At 39.6% G+C, this 18,560-nt stretch overlaps 1 protein-coding gene across 4 annotated transcripts in view; it reads right to left on the reverse strand.

Annotated features, from left to right (window-relative positions):
* Window positions 1-1,791: 1,791 nt before the first annotated feature.
* The window catches only part of LRRC8B (leucine rich repeat containing 8 VRAC subunit B), a 64,285-nt gene continuing 47,516 nt past the window's right edge, over window positions 1,792-18,560 (reverse strand). For 3 of the 4 annotated variants that reach the window (XM_047726572.1, XM_047726575.1, XM_047726574.1), the window contains 3 exons: window positions 14,708-14,808; window positions 11,050-13,217; window positions 1,792-2,493 (listed from right to left, as the gene is read on the reverse strand). In XM_047726572.1, the coding sequence (XP_047582528.1) occupies window positions 2,221-2,493; window positions 11,050-13,191 (2,415 nt within the window). In that variant the 5' untranslated portion in view covers window positions 13,192-13,217; window positions 14,708-14,808 and the 3' untranslated portion in view covers window positions 1,792-2,220. Of the gene's footprint in view, window positions 2,494-11,049; window positions 13,218-14,707; window positions 14,834-18,560 lie in introns of all 4 variants that reach the window. The other variant, XM_047726576.1, reaches the window with a different exon arrangement.

Raw genomic sequence — 18,560 nt, forward strand, 5'->3', positions numbered from 1 at the left:
ATGACTTTTGCAGGGAACACAACTGGTGTGACTAGCCGTGGAGAAGTTTTAGTTTGTGAGAATGGTAGCAAAGCTGAAATTTGTTTTTGAAAACTCTTCTTTCTGGAAGGGGGTGGGATTTTTCATAGAAAGTATGGCTAATTATATGGCCACAAATATTTCAATACCTCTCCATGCATCATATTCCATATTCCAAATATTTAAGATAAATCCTACCCAACATTGAAATCAGTACACATGACAATTTTATTGCGAAACATTAAAATGGCCGTTAACTTACATTAAAAAAAAACAAAAACGAAAAGAACAAAAACCCTAGATAGAGTCAGAATCTGTTTTCTAAAGTCCTAGAAGAAAGTCTCATCAGTTATGCCTGGGTCCCTGAGAACTTGAATGTTCTGACTAAAGGCAAGTGTTGGTATGAATTAACATTTTTACACTGTTCCTTCTCATTCAGAATAAAAATAAATGTCTTAGGCAGCTTTTGGTGCTTAGGATTTTATAGCTCATTTTATTCAAATTCCATTTGACATAAGCAATTCCTTTCTGAGCTTGAGTTCAGGGGTGTGTGGCAGGTGAGGGGAGTGACATTTTGCTGTGATTTAAAGACTCACTTTTATCTTTCTGGAAGGGGCAAAGCAAGAAATGACATCCCACACATCACAATTCTGTGTTTACAGTACTTTACCCATAGTGTTTTCCAGTTTTGTCTAGGTGCAGTTAATGGGTTACTTCAGAGTTAACATCCAAAATGAGTCGGGCATCATAATGCCCAGACCCATTAGAGAAAAACATGGTAAAAATGTACATTTCCCAAAAATGAGTCAGTTGACTTTATTCATTTTACAATATGCATGATAATAAAAGACTACACACAAAGCTAATAAAAAAAAAAAACGGAAGAGCAAAATGCATTCCAGGAAAGTTAGACAAAAGCACGAGATGAATTTCAGTTAAATGGATCTACTGCTTTGTGAGCTTTGAGAATTCTTAAATACTGAATAGAGGCGGAGTGTTTTACATGATAAACACATCTAGAGATCATGCAGATGGAGAAGTATTTTGCTTGAAGTCTTAATTTGTCTGGGTGTTATGAAATCAGTTTTAAAGATTCGATTCTGTACCTCTCCCCTCCATCAGAGTTTTTGAAATAACTAAGAATTGTACCCGTACAACAGCACAGAGACTAGGGAAGAGAGAGGTAGATGATGCGGCCATCCTCATATGAGGAAACCCCCCAAATATTTTAGGGCATGAACACAGGCCTGTGTTATCCAAAAGTAATTAGTTGCAGAGTACAAAAACATTCTGGAGCAGGGTGCACACAAACAGGAGACTTGTAAGCAGCCCAAACCAAGTATGTTAATAGTAAATTCTTAAAGAAATGCATGTGTTCTCTGTACCTTACAAAAATTATTCTCACAGACTTTGAATCCAAGATTATACCATAGAAAACAGTTACAGGTTTTACATTTACTATAAAAATGACTAGCAAATAAGAAAGGCTTTGATGATACAAAAGAAGACATTTTAGTTAATAGAATAATTTTCAGGATGCCCCAAGGGTAACGGGTCCTCAGTACCCTGTCCTTTTTTCCAAAGACAGGCACTTTCTCAGGGCTCACCCTTGTTTGGGGGCTTTCTTAAGATTCACCATTGTTAAGATAAAACAAGATGAAGGAAGACTCCAGCAAGCTTGGACAGGAAATAAAATCAAGCCAACAAGGAATTTGGCCAAGCACAATGTACACCCTGCCTAAAAATATTTCAGAACATAAATCAAAGACAGTGTTGAGTATACATCAAGGACATCTATATTGATGAATTTATGGTCTAGGTGATAAATATCAAAGCAGGAAGTCCGTTAAAACAATTGTGCAAATAAGTAAGTAATGAGGACTAGGGGAAGGAGATGAAAGAGTATCTAATCTTCAAGGTAAAAACTGTAACGTAGAGATTCAACAATTTCATGTCCCCCATGTCACCCTCGAAGTGTACTTCTCACATCTTATTAAGTTAAAGATCAGTTATTCACAAGACTTAAGTTCAGTGTTAACACTTTTTACCTGTTTAATTTAGAGTTAGACACTGAGTTGCTTTAAAGATATTTGGTTATAGTTAGTCGTAATTATTACCCATTTTTCATCTTTATAACTTAGAAAATCTTAGTTCTCATTTAAAGCCCTGGGGCAAATTTTTAAACATTATTTTCTCTTTAGGTCAGCATTTATCTAAGCACGTCTGCAAACGTTCTGTTACGGGGAGAGGAAGCGTGTTGAGCAAATTCTCCTCTACAATCAGACAGCTCCGTTTTAGGGACTGACATCCTTCCAGTTCAGGAGGAAGTGTTTCCAGGTAATTACCAATGAGCTCCAGATGAGTCAGGTTCGACAGCTCACCCACGTGAGGGGACAAACTCATCAGGCTATTTTTCCCCAAAAGTAAACACTGTAGCTTTTTGCACTGAAACAGCCCATCTGGTAGCATCTCAACCTGGAAAGGGAAAAAAAGAAGCCAGTAAAACTTGTTTTCTATGGTCTCTGATAATGCATTTGCTTATTTATGCCCCTACCTTTTCCCAAAAACATTTCTGGACATTTGCAGAATGTGAATTCATAGAACAGTTCATCATAGAACAGTGATGATAAATATGAAGGAGATGGAAAAGATAAAGAAAAAAGAAGAATGTCCTGACTTGAAGTTGGCACGGAGGCTACCATGAACTTTTAAACCCCTGCTGTATGTGTGGGTGGGCAAAAGATTTGATTCTAAGCATTCTAACAAGCAATTCCCAAACAAAACCTAATCAGTCACCTACTCACGGTCCCCAAGATAAAAAACAACAACAGCAGTATTTTAGGAAAATCATAATTATTCTTGAGGCTGAGGATCAGAAATAACTTGTTCTCAAGAGTCCTCATGAAGAATTACTGTGTAATGTAATGAGCAATAGCCTCAAAAACACTGTGAGTACAGACACAAGGCTATTTCTAGAGATTGAAAACTTCCGTCTGTTAAAAGAAAAAAGTCGACAGAAGCACAGACAAGAAGACGTGATCATCTACACATGCACATTTCATTTCCCTCCACATATACACTCCTGAGTATTTACCCTTCTTCCTGCCCTCTGGCAGTTTCAATTAAATCATGTAACATGGAGAAATAATTTAAAATATGATAAATAGCCTGAAATTCGGTCAACACCTAGGACTGCTCAAATGAGCTGCTCCCCCATGTGGTGGGTGGTTGCATGGGACTTTCTAAGGGAGCCACAGTCCATATGTGAAAGTTGATTGGAAAAGACATCCACAGAAGAGCTGACAGCAAGCATCCCCCCCTCTCATCATGCCACTGAAAGGTGAGTTTGCACCAGGCAGTGCTGGACAGCACACACCCTGATCTATAACACTCCACATATTTATGTATCTTTGGATGGGGCATCTTTGCAGCTATGAAATAGTGCAGGCTCCTTCCTTGGTTCAGGACATGGCTTTGATAGACACAGGGATGAGAAGGGCACTCGAGAGCTCAGCCCGCTCCTCTGACGGGCTAACACAGCTGAACTGAGCCAGCTCTCTGCTGGAATTTCCAGGGCCATCTAGAACTATCTTCTCAAAAGGATAAACATTCTCTATGCAAACTAAAAAATGGTCAGACTGCCTTCAAAAATGCTCATTATATTGGAAATTTCCCTCTCCTCCATCACCCACACATATACTGAGTCCTGGATATCTTTGGAAATAAATCGAATGATCCCCATTGCTGAGTATGGCATTCAATAAAGCTCATCATTGCACACTAGAATACTAGGAATAAGCAAAGGAAAAAATCCATCCTTCCCTTTCATTCTCAAGTATGCAGAAGTAAAACCGTACATATGTAGATTTTGATGTAGAAATGTGGCAGAGAGATAAGAGACAGGAGAAATGGAACCCCTTTCTACTGCAACATCTTCTAGTCGGACACCTGCAGCTCAGCAGGGTCAGAGACGTACAAGTAGAGTAAACAATCTGCCTGTGCAGTCCAAGCTCAACCCTGAGAGTGCCTATCAGCATCTAAGCGATGACTTAGGCAAGCCAGCTGAAAAAAGAGGGTAGGCTTGGCTCATCTGTATTCAGTAAATGCAGGCAGAGAGCCTCCGTGCCAGTCTCCCAGTTAGGTGCAGAGGATAAAGCGCTGAGCAAGACAGATGGGTCTTTAAGAACCATGGTCTAATGCAGGATTTCTCAACTGTGACACTGTTGACGTTTTGGGTGAGGTAATTCCTTTTGTGGGGGTGCCCTGTGGATTATATACTATTTAGCAGTGTCCCTGGCCTCTGCGTCCTAGATGCCTCCTCAGTGGTGATCACGAAAAATGTCGCCAGACAAATGTCATCTGGGGGCGGCAAAAGTGTCCCCATTTGAGAAGCCCTGGTTTCCTGGGTGAGAAATACTACACAGTTACATGAATTAAATTAATCTGTCGTGGGTGCTGGGAAGGAGGGGCTGTATTAGAAACTGTCTCAGGGACCCGTCCATCTCCCTAGTTCAGTTAGCTTCTGGATGCCCAGCAAGGACCTTGCTTAACGGGACTCATCTCCACTGGGAGAATACCCTGAAGCCATTGCCGTCACACTCCTGTCTGGCTATCAACACTACCAATTCTCATCAATCTTCTTTCAAATTTCTGAATTTGTGATTTTAGCAACTTCTCAGCCCCCTAAGGCAGACGAGGGATTTCACAAGGCAGTGGGAGTGAGACGGTGGGGTCCCTCAGCTGTGCTGCTGTCATGAAAGAGAGGCAAGGGCTGCGGTTAGCAGTTCTCCTTCCTTAGTGCCAAGTGTCCATCTCAGGGACTTTCTCTCAGGTCAGCACCCAGCTGAGGCGTGAGACCTTTCGTCACCTACCTGAATCCAATTATGTTAAAGGAGGCTGGGGAGTTGTGTTAGAGACGCAAAACTTTCCTTCATTTCAGCAATTTTATTCTGAAAAATTGAACACCTTTAAAAATAGTTTACCCTGGGGATGACTGGGTGGCTCAGTGGGTTAAGCCTCTGCCTCCAGCTCAGGACATTGGGCTCCCTGTTCAGTGGGGAGTCTGTTTCTCCTTCTCCCTGCTGCTCCCCCTGTTTGTACTCCCTCTCTGGCAAATGAATTAAAAAAAAAAAAAAAAAAAGTTTGTCCTGAAACTTTCAAGAATATCAAAAACGTTTTGCCTGGGCCAATACATTTTATAAAAAAATTTTTAGATAACATTTATTTATTTTCAATTCATTTAACATGCTCTTTCCTAGACCATATAATATACGACCCGAAAAGGAAAAAATCACCCCCATGCTACTGATTTCTTTTAAAAAATCAAAAGAAATGTTTGCAGACTATCAGGGAGATGAGAGACTTCATATGCAGGATGGTTTTTACAGAATGAACTATAAACTATACATGCAACAAGCAATTAAATAAACTGAGAAAAGGAGAGAAACTAATTGTATATCCTAGAATTCTCTGGCAACAACGTTTCTCAAACAAAATGTAGTAGAGCCCCTGGGACATCCAAGGAAGGATGGTCCCCTTCCTATAGCTATTGCTGGCATTTGATAATTAAATACTCCCCTGTTTCCAGAGGCTTCGACTTACTTTAGACTCTGTCTCAGTATCAGATTTCCCCTTTTCTCCTGGCTGTCGAACACATCAGCTCAGAACACGCTAACTAAATCCATAAAATCCAATCGTTTCAGGAAATAAAAATGAATATTTTCATTCCTAAGGAGTGATGTCAAACCCAAGCTCCGTCACATAAATGATGCTCAGAAGTAATTTCTACTTCCAGCTACAAGCCTTGGAGTTAATAAAAGAAATGGATTCAAATGCACAAATGCAGGGGCACCTGGGTGGCTCAGTGGGTTAAACCTCTGCCTTCGGCTCAGGTCATGATCCCAGGGTCCTGGGATCGAGCCCCACATCAGGCTCTCCGCTCAGTGGGGAGCCTGCTTCCCGCCCCCCACCCCTGGCCTGCCTCTCTGCCTACTTGTGCTCTCTGTCTGTCAAATAAATAATAAAATTAAAAAAAAATGCACCAATGTAGAAGTTGGAAGACCTAGGTGTAAACTAGAGTGGTTTTTAAAATTTGAGCGCAACTATTAAGTCCTCCCCCTTTCCTATGCTTCTCCATCACATTCAATACCATCATAATCCAATTATGCTTTGGCACTGGCAAAGAGACGCTGCCTCCCCCTCTCCCACCTCCCACGTCCATCCACACACACACCACTGCATCCCGTGTAATAGCATTTGTTGGATGCATCTGAGATGCAGTAGAGGGAGGGCTGGAGAGGGAGCTAGAGCTCTTGGGTTCCATCCCAGATCCATCACTAGGAAGCTTCAGACTTCAGGCAAATGGCTCTGAGCATCAGCTTCAGTCTCCGTAAAATGAGGGCAGTAACGAGAGCAGAGGTTGGAGACGTTTTTCTCTAAATGCATAGGATAGGAAATATTTTAGGCCTTGTGCGTGAAGAAGTAAAACTGAAAATATTATGTAGGTACTTACATAACAAGAGAGAAAAAAATCCATGCACTTTTAAATGAGGAAATTCAAAATAGAATAACAGTCGAGGATAATTTTTTTTGTAATATAGGCCCACGATGAGAACAATGGAATTTCTTCATGGCTACTGAGATTTGAATTTCATATAATTTTCATGTGAAACAAAATGTTATTTTAAAAAAATTTTTCCCTGACCATTAAAAAATTTTAAAAACCATTCTTAGGTTGGGGTTATCTACAAATTTAAAGAGCATTCTTAGCTCAGGCTGTGGGTAGGTTTTGGTCCCAGGCTGGCAGTTTGCCGACTTGATGGCCCGTGGTGTTCCTTTCAAATATAAATCTTCATTTTTTCTTTTTATTTTATATTCCTACTTCTGAATCATAACTGATTTAAACTTTTTCAAGGGGTTTTATTTCTTGATTATACTCTCCCAACACTTCTAAATGGGTTACAATCAGAGCCTCCTTTGAAGGTGTTGGTTCATGCTAAATATCACTTTCAAGCTCAAGTCTGACCCTACCTACCGTCCAGTGAACTTAAACCTGAACTTGACTCCAGACTTCAAGGCATTCTCCATTCCGACCCACCTTCTAAATGCTCTCATCTCTTATTATATCTGGACATGCCTCTGCCCATGACCTTTATCCTTTTATATTTCCCCAACCCGCAGTGTTCTTAGGAACACTCCTCACTAGAGTTACTATTAAAAAAAAAAGCATCTTGGGCACCCGGCTGGCTCAATCAGTAGAGCATATAACTCCTGATCTTGGGGTTGTAAGTTCGAGCCCCACATTGGGTATAAAGATTACTTAAAAATTAAAAAAAAAAGAAAAAAAGAAAAAAAAAAGAACATCTTGCTCAAATATATTCGGCAAACATTGAGTATCATACCTCCCTCCTGGAGAAGCACAAAGCATATTCAACTACAAAAAGCTCTGAGGAATCCTACAGCAAAAAATATGATAAAAAGAAATGTTTACTGTTTTGTGTGATAACACCTATTACTATCTTGTAAAAGAAACTCTAGAGTGCCCTCTCTGTCATTTGGGGGATGCCCAGCATCTTCAATGTCTGGAGAATTCCCTACTTCATCTTGGTGGGAAGCAGAGTCCAATTCCCACTGGAGGAACTGACAACACCAGATTCCAGTGTTTCTAGATCCTCTACAGCTTGAGTGTGATGTGGTAGTTCATAAGCTCTGCCCATCAGGTGCTCAGACTTGGACTTTACTTCGGGGCTAGTGTCACAAAGCAGCAGAAACCATGAAGAACTTTTGTGGGAGAGCGAGGGCTGTAGTAGCAGCAGCATCCAATACTCAGAGGCAGCACTGTGCCAGTGCTGGGATGGTCACTGGTAGGGTACCCTCACCATTTTGTTTTTGTGCTAGGCTTTTGACCTTTTGGTTATCTGACTAACTTTATGCTTGACTGTTTTCCAAGCTTGATTCTGCAGCCTTTTCAGTGATAATATGAGAGACACAACATCCTTTCAATAAATGTCTTTTCTACTTAACCACAGAGAGCATTTGTTGCCTCCATCCATGAACCTGGTATATTGCCCAACTCTAGAAGAGTATTTTAAAACCTCTGGTTTCAGGAACCTTTACCAACTTTTATTCCAAATGGACAAATCAACTCACATTTCTGAGTATATACTTATGCATCCAATTTGATGTTTTATTTTCTAATTTTATTTTATTTTATTCATTTATTTTTTTTAAAGATTTTATTTATTTGACAGAGAGAAACAGAGCCAGAGAGGGAACACAAGCAGAGGGAACAGGAGAAGGAGAAGCAGGCCTCCCAGCGAGTAGGGATCCTGATGCGGGTCTTGATCCCAGGATCCTGGGATCATGACCTGAGCCAAAGGCAGATGCTTAACAGCTGAGCCACCCAGGCACCCTGATTTTCTAATTTTAAAAAATATTTTGGTCTACCTCATAGAATCTTAGGAATCTCAAAGTTAGAAGGAACCCTGAAACTGAAACACGAATCCCTGATTCATTCTTACCAAGTGGTTGATAATCTATATCTGGACAGTTTAATTAATAAGAAATCATTTACCCCTTCCCAAAGGTTCAATTTTTGGACAGCTTTTTGGGAATATGAGAAATCTTACCAATACTTGTCCTGGTTCTAACACTCATGGTTACTTGCAAGAAGATTTCTATTTAAGTCTTCCAAATATTTAGAGACCGTTACCATGGACTATTCTTTTTTCCTTCCCTCCCCTACTTTCTACATTTAGGTTAACTGTTCCATTGGAGAACTTTTCATCTCTCTGGCTGGTAACTTCTGCATGAGTTCTACTTTCTCCATATCCTGATTAAACAAGTCTCTTCATAGTTGTGATGAGAGTGTTCCTCACCCATTCAAAGGTATCATGGTCATTGTTATGGCTCTGGGATGCTCAGCAACTGCTGGTTATTAGACTTCTGAGACAACTAAGCCTAGGATATTCTATTTTGGCCATAACTGCCTTCAGCATAGGACTTTTCTTTCCTTCTTTCTTTATTTTTTTGAAAAGATTATTTATTTATTTGAGAGAGAGAGAGAGTGCGCATGAGCGGGGGGGGGGGGGGAGAAATGGAGGGAGAGAGAGGTAGAATCCCTGCAGAGCAGGGAGCCCAATGAGAGACTCAATTCCAAGACCTCAAGATCATGACCTGAGCTGAAGGCAGACACCTAACAACTGAGCCACCCAGGCGCCCAGCACAGGACTTTCCACATGTGCCAAGTATCTTTCCTTACTCCAGATAAAATGTGTCTGATACACCTAGTTTCTCTTTTAGACGTGGTCATATCAATAGACTTGGTGTCAAAAGTACCAATGGATTTAAGGTCTTATTATATTAAACCAGAAAAACACATTGACCTGCTTACACATTTAAATAAATCATGGGCCGCTGACAATTTAATCAGCTGCAGTTTTCAAAAATTCATGTGGTGATATAACTACACAACAACTTGGTGGAACTGATACCTTTCAAAATAATTAGTTGTATCTTTTATTATTGATTTAACAATGGGACAAGTATAACCAAAATGTTAACAATGATGAACTACATGATTAAACAATGCTAATAATAAATGTCTAGACCTATAGTTTTCAAAGTATGGTCACCACACCAGCAGAATCAGCTTGACCTGGAATTTTGTGAGAACTGTCAACTCTTGGATCCTACACCAGACCTACTGAATCAGAAACTCTGGTGGTGTCCAGCAATTGGTGTTTTAACAAATCCTTCAGGTAATTCTGATGAACACTGCTAATCTAGATCAACCCTGAAGGAGTCTTACAGCCTGATAATCCTTTAAGATCTGAAGATTTCTCATTTATCTTAGAATGGATTCTAGCCTTTTAACATATGAGTCAAGTCTTAGGGCTCTGAAAATCAGCAGGAATTTTATTATCATTCCCCAACTTTCTGGTGTTTTCCCAACAACCTATGGTTTTTGAAAATAATTAATATATTTTTATTAATTAATATATTAATTAATATATTTATTAGCCATACCGTGCTCATAGTCACATTAATTAATTAATATATAATTAATATATTTATTAGACAACACCATGCTCATAGTCACATTTAGCATGAAATATGAATTATAAAAAGTCTAGGAGATATTCCATTTTGGTGGATGGGGTAGAAGAAAACAGCTCTCATTTTCTACAATAGGAAGATCAAATTTCATTTTATGGCAGACCTGATTTTGGAAAGATATTTTTCCTTCTTCTCATATGGACATTACCATCACTCTCTTGCCCTTTTGGCTAGCATGGGTTTTTTTTTTTTTCCTTTTCCCTCCTGCTTCACATTTTAACCTAGGAAACTACTCATTTATTTTTTTTTCTTGTTTCAGTGAAGTCAAGTTTTCCTTAACTTGGCTTTACTGTTGCAAATTATGGTTCATTTTTAAAGTATGGAGGCTGGAAAAAGCTTCTAAGAAGCCCTAGTGTTGCATTATAGAACCAGGCCTTTCATTTTGAATTGTCTTTCTAGACATGCATGTAGATTTCAAGCCTTTTTTTACTGCATCACAAAAAAGATTTATGAATAATTCATGATCCCAGTATTTTTAACAAAAAGTTCTTTTCCTATGACAGATCTAGAAAGCTAAAAACTTTTATGAAGCTTTCTAACTACTTAAGATCTTTCCAAAATGAAAAGTAAGCTCTGTTATATCTAATTAGTTTAAAATACTTCAACTGTGATGTTTCTGTAAAAAATGGGGAAAGGGAACATTTGTTGAGCAATTACTATGTGCCAGGAACGATGCCCAGTGCTTATATGTATTTTTCTCATAAAATCTCCATGACAACTTGTAAGTTAGGTCAAAAACTGATGCTCAGTGCTTTGGTAATTTACTCATGGGCATGCATCTGGTAAGTGATAGTTGGAGCAGGCTCAGAGGATGCTTTGTAGGACTGAAGGTCCATTTTCTTTACCCACATTATACACTGCAACAGCGGAGGCTCAAAAGACTGGCTAAATAAAGGGAAGAGTGCATTTACTTACATTGTTGTTGGTCACAGCAAAGTACTGCAAATTACTCAGATACTGGATTTCTTCTGGAATGAAGGTCAGGTGGTTATAGCTTAGATCTAAATAATGTAGTTTGGTGCATAGGAAAAGCTGCAGGGGCAGATTCTCGATATTATTGTGGTTCAAAGAGAGCTGCTCTAGATTAGATAGCGCCCCGATCTGGGCAGGGATATAAGCAATGTTATTGTGCCACAACTTTAGGCAGGAAAGATTCTGGAGATGCTGAAAGCTAATGATCTCTTCCACCGTTTTAAGGTTATTTTCTTTTAGATCTAACTCATGCAGGTTGTTCAGGCTGAAAATGGAGTGTGGGATGCGTTCCAGGTCACAGCTGATCAGCTCCAGGCTTTTCAGATTGACCATCTTTTTCAAGTTGTTCAACACCACCAGTTTGCTTCCCTCATTATCGAGGGACAACTTCTGCAGTGAAGGCAGGAGGTCTGTAATGACTTGTGGGATCCGGGACAGGCTGCTCTTCAAGTAGAGGGTCCTCAGGTTTTTTAAGTCTTGAAAGCCTTCCAGCTGCATGGTACTCAACTGCTCAGGAAGAACACAGCCCGACAGATAAAGTTCCTTAAGATTCTTCAGGTGAAATACCCAGCGTGGGATCTTCCCCATTTCGGTAAATTTCAGGCGGAGGATTTTTAAGTTCTCCTCCAGGAAGCCCAACGCCGGGTGGTCCACCAGGAGGGACGAATGGTACACATGAAGCTCCTTGAGGTTGACCAGCTGTGAGATGGCGGAGGGCAGCTTGACTTCGGGGATGAGCTCCAGGCTGAGCACTTCGATTTCTGTCAGCTCAAACACATTGTCTGGAAGACCATTTAGCATAAAAAGATGCAGTTCTACCTTGTCCTGGGAGTTTTTCACAAGCTTACTCTTTAGTTTCTCAACCGTCCATTCGTTATTGAGGTTGATCTGTTTCAGTTTGTTCTCACTGACCTCCGACAGGAATATGGAGAAGCGTTTGGAATAGAGGGGATCATATTGATCGGCCAGATGGAGGATGAAGGCGAAGTCATTCTTGACATCAGGGATATCGCTGTAGTTGCTCTTTTCTCTCAACGCCTCGAAGGAATATTGCTTCAGAGAACTCCTCAGCATCCACCATAAGCTGTAGGAGGAGGTGAGACCATAAAGTATAACTAAAATCACATAAAATGAAGCCAAGACCTTAAATATTTCTGCCAAGGAGTAGACACACTGGTAGCGCTTGTAGCCCGTGAAAGCTTGCACATCGACCGAACAGTCAATTTCAAGTGTAATGTAGGTTAGAAAATACGGAACGTAGGTTATGATGAGGACAAACAGAATGACCTTCACAATGATCTGCTTCAGATACACTCTGTAAATGATGTCCTTCTGCTCCACATGCATGCGGAACCTTTTCACTTTTTCAAAGATGGCTTTGGCCTGTTCGCCCTCCTTCTTGTCCAGGACGCTGGAAGTGGGGCTTTCGATGCCGGCTGACTCCAAGCCAGGCTGTGGGTAGGGCAATGACTGCTTGCTGGAATCAACGTCGGCTGAACACCCTGAGGACGAAAGCAGGACCTTGGACTTGGAGAGGGTCAGGGGCCTCACAGACTGCTCGGCCACCGTTTCGGACAGGGCACGGGTGGTCCACGGAGAATCGAAGCACTTGTGGAGGATGGCCACGAAATGCTCGAGCCTGGAACTGGTACTGGGGTAGTGAAGCCAGAAGTTGCTGCAGGCTGCAAAGATGAGTGTGTGCAGGAGCACCAGGTAGGGGAAGAACTTGGCGAACCAGTGTAGCTGCTTCTCGTAACAGACGGCATCGATGTAGGAGTACTGCTGTCGGTGGAGGTCATTCTGGATTCTGAGGGGGAGTGGAAGCGGGGTCCCGGGATCAGAGGAGGACGTGTTGGCGCTGGCTTTCAGGAGGTCCCAAGGCACGGCACAGTGATTGTCAAATTCCACCTTACATGGAAGACAGCACAGAACCCTGCTCTGTGTGAGCTGGAGAGCTCCGGCCAGCACGGCCACCAGCAGCATGATCAGGGTGATGTAATACCAGAAGACGTCCCACCATGGTTTTAAGATGTGATAGGATGACTGGGCATCTGCTAAACATTTCAGCTCTGTTAGTGTAATCATGACTTTCCCTTGTAGGAGTCCAGGAACTGAAGAGTAAAAGAAAAGAAAAGCCACTGAAGCAAGGATCCAAAACTCTAATGGCTTGTCCTAGCCAGGTAGGATTTAGCTCAGGGACAAAACCTGGGAGGCAGGGCTGATCAGAGGATGCAAACATCTTCTGGTTTCATTTGAAAACTTATGCCATCCCAGCTGTGCACTCATCTTCAGATGAGAGACCATTTGGTGGTCACCAGACTGGATCTATAAAGGTATTTGGGGCAGACTGTGAAGCAACTACTAGTCTCCTCCTGGATCTTGACTCTCTGCCGAGTCATTAAAAACCAGAAGCTGGGACACCTGGGTGGCTCTGTGGACTAAGCCTCTGCCTTCGGCTCAGGTCATGATCTCAGGGTCCTGGGATCAAGCCCCACATTGGGGTCTCTGCTCGGCGGGGAGCCTGCTTCCCTCCCCCGCCTGCCTCTCTGCCTACTTGTGATGTCTGTCAAATAAATAAATAAATAAATAAATAAATAAATAAATAAATCTAAAATAAAATAAAAACCAGAAGCCATGTTTTCTTCAAACAACATTAGGAAAACTTGTTCTTATGCTACTTATTTCTTACAGCCACATTTCACACCTTCCAAAGGGTCTGAACAAGCTCTTTTCCACATCCTACCCCATGTCTGGAGCATCAGTTATGGCTTAAGAGCTGTGTTTAAACCATTCTGTGGAAATTCTTCTGAGCAAGCATCACTTTATGTAAGTATCCCTTAGTATTAGAGGGATATACCAGTGCTACATTAGAAACAAACTGTGAGTTAATGCATGATCTCCTCTTCCCCCAAGCTCTTGATTTATAATTTAAGTTCACATCCAACTCGGAGTATTTAAAAGAGGACAAAACAACAGCAGCAGCTTAAAAAGGGAAGGGGAAGAAAAACCCAGTTAGAACATGCTACTATGGGGACTCTCTCTCATAAGCACTGTTTTGATGTCAAAGTACTAATAAGATAAACGATTAAGGATATGTTCTATTATTAAATTATTTTTGCCTTCAGAAACACAAGAGGCAGATTTTGCATTTTTTCATATTAAAAAGTATTCAAATAGTGCCCCTTACAGCAATGATTTATGTAATGTTCAATCTTAGCTATATCAACTGTTTAAAAAAATAAGTAAAATCCAGACCATATAAGATGGAACAGAGGAAGACAAATAAAAGGAAATATTTGGATCTAATAGCATATCTGGTAAGAAAAAAATTCACAGATTCACAGTAGTCTTTTAATGGATAAAGAGAACGAACCAGATCGTCTCTAAGGGCTCTGCCAGCTCACAGTTTACGGCTGTATTTGTCCTCTTAAAGGTCCGGAGAGTTAAATTCAGTTAAGACATACAACTGCAATTGCAGAAGAATGTAAACACAAATGGCCCCAACCATGATATGGGTATTTGACAGAGAGCGAATATTTATTCAACGAAGAACACAAGTCAACATTGACCAAAATAATGTACTTTAAATATTTATACTTACTGGATGAAAAAGATGAGTCCAATAAGTTGACTGTGCTTCAATCAGGAGGCCGACACCTTTTGAAATTTCTTAGACACACCATCTCTGTGTTTGTCTTCATTCTATGAGAAAGCGTAGATATAATAGCTGCGATATTTCAAACAAAAATGGAGACACTGTCTTCAGAGACCCACTCCATCATAAGACATGTTATGGCAAATGGATTTTCACAGATCAGTTTACTTTTGACACTGGAGGACATTTCGGCAAAGCTATATATATAGGACCCCACCCATATATGAGATCATACTCAGCCCCCAAACTCCCTTAAATTACAGAGAACTTTCTACAGAGACTTAGATGTTAATATATTTTAAAATGCCATATTTACAACACTTAGATGAACATTTAGCTTTTCCAAGCAGCCTACATATGTTAATTTCTCTCACTCAGTCCTCATACACAGTTGGTCTTATTTGCATTTATCAGATAGCCTGTCAAATCACGTAATTTCGGCATCCTAATTTGAAACCACACATCTCTCCAAATAAGAAGGCTCAGTGCTCTTCAAATTTAGCCTACTGATTTCATTAGAAATTGTCACAAGTTAATAACTTTTGAAGACACAGCTCAGAAATATGGCTGAAATTCTCTGAAATTATGATATCATTAAACGTAGCTGTACTTTGTGTTAGCTTTTTTTTTTAATCTTGTAGGTTAATAAATACCATCCTAAGCATCTATTTCAAATAATCATTTGTAGTAATTTAAACTGCACATATATATCAATCAGTTTGAAATATGGAGCCATTCTAAAACGTATAAAATTTTTAAGTTGCTATGGAATTATATTGTTAGTGCCTATGAACCTCTGAAAAGTTGCTAGGAATGTTTATATATTTGCCCTAGTGATATGATCCTTTTTTGGTTTATTAAGTACTTGAAATACAGCTCAGTGTATCAACCACAAATTGTATTTAAGATATTTTTAGTAATTCTCTTGTGACCTTGTCATTTTCAAAGATCAAAAAGCTGGGCATGTCTGAAATTTACTTTGGATTTACCAATCCATGTGCAATAAAGCCTGCTTGATAACTACTATCCAGTATCAAATTATTTTGTAGGCAGGAAGGCACAGTTAGTGTGTATGATAATCCAGCTGTGTACTAATTCATACTTAAATAGTACCACTAGAGTATGAGTTTCTCATTCACAATTCATTTTTAGAAGGCTTCCAACATGATACACAACTGCATTTATGTGCAGGAGATACGATAAAGATATTTGAGGTGTGAAACATTTTACATATTCTTCCATTGCTTTGCATCTATAATGTACCAGGAAAGAATTTATTGTGTAACTCCAGAATGCTACCCAGCCATCCCGATACTTCTTGTACAATACATTTTCTTTTAAAATTTGCAAGCACATTTCTACTTTAAACACAGTATTTCTATGAAAGAAGAGAGTCACAAACCTCCAACTATAGTAATCTTTTAAAATATACATTTTTAAATAATAATATGAGAAACTATTATAACTAATCTATTAAGAGAACTATAGGTTTACCATATTAATACTAACTGAAAGTGATTTGTAAATAACTTTTCCTGTTTACCTTTTTTAAGAATTATAAGCTTTCCCCCTAATCACCTAATTCAGACTTCCATCGAGGAATTCCTTGTAATAAGAGAGCAAATAAAAAGGTACAATTTATAGGTTGATACTTGTTTTCCTACTTTCAAAGCACTTTCATTTGTATTAATTGGTTTCAGAAAATAAACCACTAAAGAAGTATTCTTCTTCTTCACATTTTTAAAACATGGAAAATACAGGAGGCCCAAAGGAGCCATCCTGCTCAAGGTGACAAAACTGTCAAGAAATAATTCCAGTTAGAACCTAGGTCCCCAGACTCAAATCTCAAACCTTGTCCACGGCAGACCACGCTGTCTCATTAAATCCAATTAACTATGCCACTCTGTTCTTTCGAAGGCTAAAGAAAAAGCTGAATATTTCTCTCTTTTCCCCAACTGCAACAGACTAAATATTTTGTCCCCCTAAAATACGTGTGTTGAAATCTTGATCTTGAACTTCCCAGCCTCCAGGCACTGTGAGAAATAAATGTCTACTAGTTCAGTCACCCAGTCTGTGCTAGCTTGTTAAAGCAGCCTGGACAGACAAAGACATTAACTCACCCCAACAACTGCACTGTAACTGGGTTCCATTTTAATCTTTTGAAAAAAAAAAAAAAAAAAAAAGGATGGAAATACACAGTTTTCTACCATGTCCACTGTAATATACTATAGAATCAACTTTCCCCAGCTAAACTTTTTCTACCAAACGTTTTCCACTGAACTAAGACTTCACATATAAATAAATAAATACATAGCATCCAGGTTTCATGATGTATGAAAAACTCAAGCATTCTTATATATTACATGATGTTAATTTTTCTAATTAAAGTGTTTATCTCAAAGGCTAGAGCATAGCCTTTGTCACTACAAAATTTAACTGTCTGTGTTCTAGGAAATTTTTTCCAGACCGTATTTTTGTAAACAATGAGGATTCAATCTAAATCAGATCTCTATTTCTAATATACAAATGCACTAAATCAGTTCAAAGAAACCATGTTAAGAGTAAAGGATTTTGTGGCCTAATCCCATTCCTTTAGCTTTTAAACCTCATTCAAAAATCATAAAAGCTTTTCAAAGCACATGAATTCTTTGACAATCTCACCCCAAAGCCTCTAGGATTGAAACAAGAACACTCAAGTTAGGCATCTTTACTTCCCACTAGTCCCTATTTTACTTTGAAAGCATTTCCAAAATAACTAGTGAAAAAATAAACAAATGATGATCAGATGGTATTTAGAGTCATTCTATGCAGAGAACTGGACACTACTTCAAAGATCTCTGTCTCTGACCCCAGGCAGGGATATAACCAAACAATTCAAAACAGGGATTCTCTACGCTCTCACAGCAAATTGACTTAGAAATTGCCTTATATCCCTTCAAAATGTTTAGTACCACTTCTCATCAAAAGATGTTTCTTGAGTCTAACATACATCCAACTGAAGTTTCAATTCACCTCTCCGAGTTCTCTCTCTGGGAAATCGTGCATCAGTATCCTTGATTAACCTGCTCCTTTTCTTCAGATTAAATCCAATAACCCCTTGAGGCATTTTTCAGAGATGTGGTGATAATTATTCAGCATTTCTCAAGAACTTAAGAGATCACTAGCAAGACACTTGGTAACAAGTTTATGTCCTTTACCAATTGTTTCAGATCCTGTCAATAGAGCAACTTTCAAATAATAAACGCTCTTCCCACATTTAGTTGTAGTTTTGAGACTTCCTGGAAGGGACCTAAGATTTATATAGTGAAGTGTTTCTCTAACATTAATATTCATAAAAATCATTGGAGAGCTTATTGAAACACAAAGTTCTAGGGGTGCCTGGGTGGCTCAGTTGGTTAAGCACCTGCCTTCGGCTTGGGTCATGATCGAAGGGTCCTGGGATGAGTTTGGCATTGGGTTCCCTGCTCAGCAGGGAGCCTGCTTCTCCCCCTCTCTTTGCCTGCAGCTCCCCCTGCTTGTGCTCTCTCTCCCTCTGACAAATAAACAAAATCTAAAAAAAAATACACCTCAGAGTTTCTGATTCATTAGGTTTGAAGAAGGCCTCCAAAATGAGCACTTCTAAAAAACTTCTAGTTAATGTTGATGCTGTTGGTGCAGAGACCATTTTTTTGAGAATCTAAGACAGTGGTTCTCAATTTTGGCTTCCCATTAGAACAACCTGGAGTGCTTTAAAAAAAAAAAACAACAAAAAAACCCCAAACCCTCAAATCCAGGCCCTATTCCTATGATGGATCAAACA

The sequence above is a fragment of the Lutra lutra genome, chromosome 4 (assembly GCF_902655055.1).
Source record: "Lutra lutra chromosome 4, mLutLut1.2, whole genome shotgun sequence".
Lineage (NCBI taxonomy): Eukaryota > Metazoa > Chordata > Mammalia > Carnivora > Mustelidae > Lutra > Lutra lutra.